Source organism: Salmo trutta, chromosome 10 (genome assembly GCF_901001165.1).
Source record: "Salmo trutta chromosome 10, fSalTru1.1, whole genome shotgun sequence".
Lineage (NCBI taxonomy): Eukaryota > Metazoa > Chordata > Actinopteri > Salmoniformes > Salmonidae > Salmo > Salmo trutta.
This window is the reverse complement of record NC_042966.1, coordinates 40,121,442-40,129,631: the sequence shown is the minus strand read 5'-3', so window position 1 is coordinate 40,129,631 and position 8,190 is coordinate 40,121,442. Positions and strand designations below refer to the sequence as shown.

General features: G+C 44.8%; 1 protein-coding gene across 14 annotated transcripts in view; it reads left to right on the top strand.

The window, feature by feature from the left end:
• Window positions 1-2,513: 2,513 nt before the first annotated feature.
• The window catches only part of LOC115201715 (calcium-activated potassium channel subunit alpha-1), a 192,796-nt gene continuing 187,119 nt past the window's right edge, over window positions 2,514-8,190 (top strand). For 8 of the 14 annotated variants that reach the window (XR_003879796.1, XM_029765556.1, XM_029765549.1 and 5 more), the window contains exon 1: window positions 2,514-3,473. Coding sequence is in view for 13 of the 14 variants with exons in the window: in XM_029765556.1 (XP_029621416.1) it covers window positions 3,183-3,473 (291 nt within the window). In the remaining variant the exon portion in view is untranslated. The remainder of the gene's footprint in view (window positions 3,474-8,190) is intronic. The other 6 variants (XM_029765560.1, XM_029765559.1, XM_029765557.1 and 3 more) reach the window with 1 other exon arrangement.

The window sequence follows — 8,190 nt, the reverse complement described above, 5'->3', positions numbered from 1 at the left end:
ATTTATGTTATGAAAGTTCATTTGATTTGTTTTAATTGTAATTAGCATTTACATTGTACCATTGTACCAACTACTTCCTGAGACATGGGACACACCTGCAAATGTGAACTGGGCACATTTGGAGATGATGTAATACAAACATGCATATTTTTAGCACAACATTTTTCATTGACTGAAAGATATTGTCTCTTTTAGCTATGTATGGTGTAATTTGTGTTTGCACTCACCTCCGAATTTGTATTCTTATACGAGGGGTCACGGTGTTGAGTGAGTGTGCAGGGCATGTGCTGAGGACCAAGAGTGATGAACACTCAGATGGAGGTCTGGCCACAGGAGTAACAGTCCAAGACATCCCATTCCTCATCTGACGTACACTCTGTCCCCTTTAGTACTAGTGTATTTGGATTGGTCAATAGAAGAAGCCAATGTGCCCATACACGATGTGATGTCATATACTTTAAACCAATCACGTTTGTATGTTAATGTTATGTCTCTTTTATATTTTTCAAATGCATTTTTTTTTACACACGGTACAGCCATAAGAGGACTGGCCACCCCTCTGAGCCTGGTTCCTCTCTACCTGGTACTGCCAGAAGAGGACAGGCCACCCCTCAGAGCCTGGTTCCTCTCTACCTGGTACAGCTAGAAGAGGACTGGCCACCCCTAGGAGCCTGGTTCCTCTCTACCCAGTACAGCCATAAGAGGACTGGCCACCCCTAGGAGCCTGGTTCCTCTCTACCTGGTACAGCTAGAAGAGGACTGGCCACCCCTAGGAGCCTGGTTCCTCTCTACCTGGTACAGCCATAAGAGGACTGGCCACCCCTAGGAGCCTGGTTCCTCTCTACCTGGTACAGCTAGAAGAGGACTGGCCACCCCTAGGAGCCTGGTTCCTCTCTACCTGGTACAGCTAGAAGAGGACTGGCCACCCCTAGGAGCCTGGTTCCTCTCTACCTGGTACAGCCATAAGAGAACTGGCCACCCCTAGGAGCCTGGTTCCTCTCTACCTGGTACAGCTAGAAGAGGACTGGCCACCCCTAGGAGCCTGGTTCCTCTCTACCTGGTACAGCCATAAGAGGACTGGCCACCCCTAGGAGCCTGGTTCCTCTCTACCTGGTACAGCCATAAGAGGACTGGCCACCCCTCTGAGCCTGGTTCCTCTCTACCTGGTACAGCCATAAGAGGACTGGCCACCCCTCAGAGCCTGGTTCCTCTCTACCTGGTACAGCCATAAGAGGACTGGCCACCCCTAGGAGCCTGGTTCCTCTCTACCTGGTACAGCTAGAAGAGGACTGGCCAACCCTCTGAGCCTGGTTCCTCTGTAAGTTTCTTCCTAGGTTCCTGCCTTTCTACTGAGTTTTTCCACTGTGCTTCTGCCTCTGCATTCCTTGCTCTTTGAGGTTTTAGGCTGGGTATCTGTAAAGCACTTTGTGACAACTGCTGATGTAAAAAGGGCTTTATAAAATATACTGTGATTGTTTTAAATGAATAGTCTAACTGTACCAACAGACATACCATCTAGTATCTGCATCTTTCTATTGTCTCCTTTTGAATCGTGGTTTTTTTTCTTCTTCTATGGATTCTTCTTTAAAGACGTAGAAGAGACGCACATGAAACTGTACTTTTGATGTGTGCGTAAATGTTCTGTCCTATTTCCTGATCCAATTCCTGGGAATTCGAATCGAGGCGTGCGTGTCTTCTCTGCCGCCGCAGGCTCGTCAATCCAAAGATGAGGCAATAGATGCAATGTGTGACCACCAGGGAGAGCAAAATCTCCGGTTCATAGATTTGTAAATTCATATTCATTTTTTTGAGACTAAAAGTGCAGAATAAAAACGCTTAATTTATATATTTAAAACTACAGTTGGAGCAGCATAATTTTCCCGAGCTATGAATTGATTTCATTGCATATTTGCTTCATTATATCATCCTAGTACATCTCTAAAATAAATTAATTTAATCATGCTTTAAATTATACATGTTGTATGACTATTATTTTAGTTTACATGTGGCAAAGCTATTACCACGGTAATTATAGGTAGCCTACTTGTTTTCTTGACAACAACAAAAAAGAGCAACAGATTGCTTAGCGTGACTAATCAACAGGTCCTATTCAAAGCCGAGGTGTGGACAGCATGGTCCTGTTCTATTCTTTTCAGGGGAAAATGCATCCTCTCCTCTTCCTCCCTCAGACACGAAACGCTTTCAAAATACTGGGTTTTGTGCATATTTTTGTGTGCACTCGATGCGAGACATTTAGGCTATTCTAAAAAAAGAAAAAAAAAGAGTATAATATAATCCACTGTAGAATTACATCGATACGTGGATAAATAAAACCGTGCATCCATTATCTTGATATCTTATAGCCTGTAGAAAGTGCTCATAAATGTATAAAATAAATCATTACGAATCGAATGAGATGGGACGTCGCGGTAGAATCAGGGACAGGATCATGTTTGAGGACCGTCGGTCAGCTGTTGACGGCTCCACCCCCGCTACCTGTACATCTCCCGAGACATCTTCCAACCCGATCTGACCCGGCAGCCGCAGATCAGCTGGCCGAAGCAAGGAGAGGACAAGAGAACCTATGGAAAGCGTTATCGCAAAATCTTCTCTGAAAGGGAATAAATGAGAAAACCGCGGTTATAAAGAGAGAAAGTAGTCGTCAACAGCTAGAGAGTAACGGACCCAGAAAGCGGCGATTGGTTCTCAACAAGGTGGAGTTGTGTGAGCGAGGGATACCCATCGACTGCGCTTTACGCTATTCGGTTACCAGATGCAGGAACCTGAACGACAGGTCGCACGAAGATAAGAGCTGCTGCCTTTTCTGGAAATATTGAACCGTTACACCAGAAGAAACAAGCAAAGAAGAACAGTAATTGGGATTTCCTATATGGAATTAAATGAAAGAGTTTTAAAGAAATATCAGATTTTTACATACAATTCGCATTTAGATATGTCTTCTTTTACGATGTGTGAATGACTGCTGTATATGTAACTATCACATCCTGTCATTTGAAGTGAAGTTTGTGCGTAACAGGTCGCTGAGAACACAACATTTACATAGAAGAAGGACTGATGAAAACGGACCGGGCAGACTAGAGGAAGAAGAAGGTAGTTAGTTTAAACAATATGGCTGAATTGTGGAGTAAGGGACACTGTTTGGAACTACTCAAAGAGTCTGGATGCTAGTTATAGAACATGGCAATCTATCCCTGGGCATCGGTAGCCTCAGAATAATGCCTAAAGGTAAACATAGTTACTATCCGGACTCTCCCTCTATCCGCATATCCAAGATGGATGTGATCATCCCGTTCTCCCCAGATGTGCCTTGTGATAGCAACGGGCAGCGCATGTGGTGGGCTTTCCTCGCCTCCTCCATGGTTACGTTCTTTGGAGGTCTCTTCATCATTCTGCTCTGGAGAACTCTCAACTACCTGTGGACCGTCTGCTGCCACTGTAATACCAAGAAGAAGGTTGGTCCATATGCATGCATGTGTCCACAGCACATTTCCAATGCATTCACAACTTGCGACAGAAATTAACTATTGTCTGTGTCACTGTTTTAGTGTGTTACTGTGGCTTCATACCATTTGGATTCAGGATTTGTGTATTTTCTTATTTGCTATAAGCCTATGATGATGACAGTCCCTGTGCATTAATGTTTCCCCACCAGAAAGCACACGAGCAACATTGTTTCCTTTCCCCCCCAAATGAAACAATAACAGTCCTAACTCTTAATCTTAACACAGTTATAACAAATGCATAAAATTGTCACCCTCGAAGCATCGTTACCTATCGCCGCACAAAAGCAGCGGCCCTTTCAGAGCAAAGGGAAACAACTACTTGCGTGCATAAATGTTTTAAGAGCGAGTGACTTCACTGATTGAAACGCTACTGGCACGCACCACTAACTAGCTAGCCATTTCACACCGGTTACATAGGACACCATTTTTTTGCATAATGTTGGTTGAGGATGAACAAACACATTAGTATCTCTTACAACCAAATGTCATCTCGTTATTTCAAATTACATGATCAGAATTAGAGCCCAAAGACAATTGTTAATTAAGGCCATTGACACCTGTAGGCCTGCAATGTAGGCCTGTCTTAAACCCTAACCTTAACCCGTAACCCAAACCATAACCCTAACCATAACCCTAACCTTAACCATTACCATAACCCTAACCTTAACCCTTACCCTAACCCTAACCCTTACCATAACCCTAACCCTCACCATAACCCTAACCCTTACCATAACCCTAACCTTAACCCCTAACCCAAACCCTAAACCTTACTCCTAATCCTAAACCTAACCACCAACCACTTACCCTAACCCTAATTCTAACCCTAATTGTAACCTTAAACTTAAACCTAACCCCTACCAAGAGAGTTCTCATCTGTATTCTTCGTAGATGTTTACATACCACCTCAGATAGCATTGAATGAGCTATATTTTGCCATCAGCAAACAAGAAAACACTCACCCAGAGGCAACGCTCCTAGTGGCCGGGGACTTTAATGCAGGGAAACTTAAATCAGTTTTACCTCATTTCTATCAGCATGTTAAATGTGCAACCAGAGGAAAATAACTCTGGACCACCTATACTTCACACACAGAGATGCATACAAAGCTCTCCCTCGCCAAATCTGACTATAATTCTATTCTCCTGATTCCTGCTTACAAGCAAAAATTAAAGCAGGAAGCACCAGTGACTAGATCAATAAAAAAGTGGTCAGATGAAGCAGATGCTAAGCTACAAGACTGTTTTGCTATCACAGACTTGAATATGTTCCGGGATTCTTCTGATGGCATTGAGGAGTACACCACATCGGTCATTGACTTCATCAATAAGTGCATTGATGATGTCATCCCCACAGTGACCGTACGTACATACCTCAACCAGAAGCCATGGATTACAGGCAACATCCGCACTGAGCTACAGGCTAGAGCTGCCGCTTTCAAGGAGCGGGACTCTAACCCGGAAGCTTATAAGAAATCCCACTATGCCCTCCGACGAACCATCAAACAGGCAAAGCATCAATACAGGACTAAGATCGAGTCGTACTACACCGGCTCTGATGTTCGTCAGAGATGACACGGCCTGCAAACCATTACAGACTACAAAGGGAAGCACAGCCGAGAGCTGCCCAGTGAAACGAGCCTACCAGACGAGCTAAACTACTTCTATGCTCGCTTCGAGGCAAATTACACTAAAACATGCATGAGAGCACCAGCTGTACTGGAAGAATGTGTGATCACGCTCTCCTCAGCCGATGTGAGTAAGACCTTTAGACAGATCAACCTTCACAAGGCCGCAGGGCCAGACGGATTACCAGGACGTGTACTCCGAGCATGCGCTGACCAACTGGCAAGTGTCTTCACTGACATTTCAACCTCTCCCTGACCGAGTCTAATGCCTACATGTTTCAAACAGACCACCATAGTCCCTGTATCCAAGAAAGCGGAGATAACCTGCCTAAATGATTAGTGTGCCGTAGCATTCACGTCGGTAGCCATGAAGTGCTTTGAAACACTGGTCGTGGCTCACATCAACACCATGCCGGAAACCCTAGACCCACTCCAATTCGCATACCACCCCAACAGATCCACAGATGATGCAATCTCTATTGCACTCCATACTGCCCTTTCCCAACTGGACAAAAGGAACACCTATGTGAGAATGCTGTTCATTGACTACAGCTCAGCGTTCAACGCCATAGTGCCCACAAAGCTCATCACTAAGCTAAGGACCCTGGGACTAAACACCTCCCTCTGCAACTGGATCCTGGACTTCCTGACGGGCCGCCCCCAGGTGGTAAGGGTAGGTAACACACACATCCACCACACTGATCCTCAACACAGGGGCCCCTCAGGGGTGCGTGCTCATTCCCCTCCTGTACTCCCTGTTCACTCATGAATGCACTGCCAGGCACAACTCCAACACCATCATTAAATTTGCCGATGACACAATAGTGGTAGGCCTGATCACCGACAACAACGAGACGGCCTATAGGGAGGAGGTCAGAGACCTGGCCGTGTGGTGCCAGGACAGCAACCTCTCCCTCAACGTGATTAAGACAAAGGAGTTAATTGTGGACTACAGGAAAAAGAGGACCGAGCACGCCCCCATTCTCATCGACAGGGATGCAGTGGAGCAAGTCGAGAGCTTCAAGTTCCTTGGTGTCCACATCACCAACAAACTAACATGGTCCAAACACACCAAGACAGTCGTGAAGCGGGCACGACAAAACCTATTCCTATTAAGATTTGGCATGGGTCCTCAGATCCTCATAAGTGTCTACAGCTGCACCATCGAGAGCATCCTGACTGGTTGCATCACTGCCTGGTATGGCAACTGCTCGGCCTCCGACCGCAAGGCACTACAGAGGCTATGCCATCACTGTGGCCAAGCTTCCTGCCATCCAGGACCTCTATACCAGGCAGTGTCAGAGGAAGGTCCTAAAAATTGTCAGACTCCAGCCACCCTAATCATAGACTGTTCTCTCTGCTACCACATGGCAAGCGGTACCGGAGCGCCAAATCTAGGTCCAAGAGGCTCCTAAACAGATTCTACACCCAAGCCATAAGACTCCTGAACATATAGTGAAATGGCTACCCAGACTATTTGCATTACCCCCCCCCCCCCATCCACTCTCCACACCACTGCCATTCTCTGTTGTCATCTATGCATAGTCACTTTAATTAACTTTACCTACATGTACATACTACCTCAACTAACCGGTGCCCCCACACATTGACTCTGTACCGGCACCCTGTATATATTGTTATTTTTTACTGCTGCTCTTTAATTACTTGTTACTTTTATCACTTGTTCTTATCTGTATTTTTTTTTTATTACTGCATTGTCGGTTAGGGGCTCGTAAGTAAGCGTTTCACTGTAAGGTCTACACCTGTTGTATTCGGCGCATGTGACTAATACAATTTGATTTGATTAAACTTAAAATAACCTTTGTCCTCATGAGGGATCATTTTCCTTGTTTTACTATCCTTGTGGGGACTTTGGGGGATTTTAAGTCCCCACAAGGATTGAAGAACCAACACCACACACACACACACACACACACACACACACACACACACACACACACACACACACACACACACACACACACACACAGTTGGCAGGCTTCCGTCAGTCAGTCCAGAATAGTGCTAGCTGGGATAATGCTAGCTGCTGCTGCTATTACACCAGTCTAGCATTGTTGTCTGTCAATGAGACGTTCATCAAAAATCAGTTGCCAGCACCATACTGTGCGTCACTGTAGTGATCAAGGCCTAGATTCAATCAGATGAAGCATTAACCGGCGATAGCTGACACCCTCATAGAGGATGTTTTGGAAGGTGTCGGAAGGTGGAACTGCGTTGGTGAGCAGCTGCTCTTGCGATCATTGTCACGAAACCAAACCCGCCCCACTCGCGTTAGAAGTTCAGAGCGAGAAAGTGAACATAATCATTTAAAAAAATCAAAAAAAATCAGGACATCTATCGTCCTAATGGAGGTGTAGATTTACTGTTAATGTCATTTATGTAACTGTTAATGCTTTAGGTATAATGCCGGGAGCTACTTGTGGATTTGACAGCTCTAACGTAGGTCCACCTCCGACTCCGCCAAAACATTGATGTCGGCTAAATATCGGTTTACGGCTGAGCCGTTTTTGCTCCTAGACGTTTCCACTTCACAATAACAGCACTTACAGTTGACCCGGGGGCAGCTCTAGCAGGGCAGAAATTTGATGAACTGACTTGTTGGAAAGGTGGCATCCTAGGACGGTGCCACACTGAAAGTCACTGAGCTCTTCAGTACGAGCCATTCTACTGACAATGTTTGTCTATGGAGATTGCATGGATGTGGGCTCGAGTTTATATACCTGTCAGCAACGGGTGTGACTGAAATAGCCAAATCCACAAATTTGAAGGGATGTCCACATACTTTTGGCCATGTAGTGTCGCTAAATATTTATCTACAGTGTCTTCGGAAAGTATTCAGATCTCTTGACTTTTTCCAAATGCTATTAGGCCTTATTCAAAAATGGATAAAAAATAATAATAAATTCAATCTACACACAATAACCCATAATGACAAAGCAAAAACATTATTAATGTTTGCTAATTTATTAAAAATAAAACACTGAAATATCACTTTTACATAAGTATTCAGACCCTTTACTC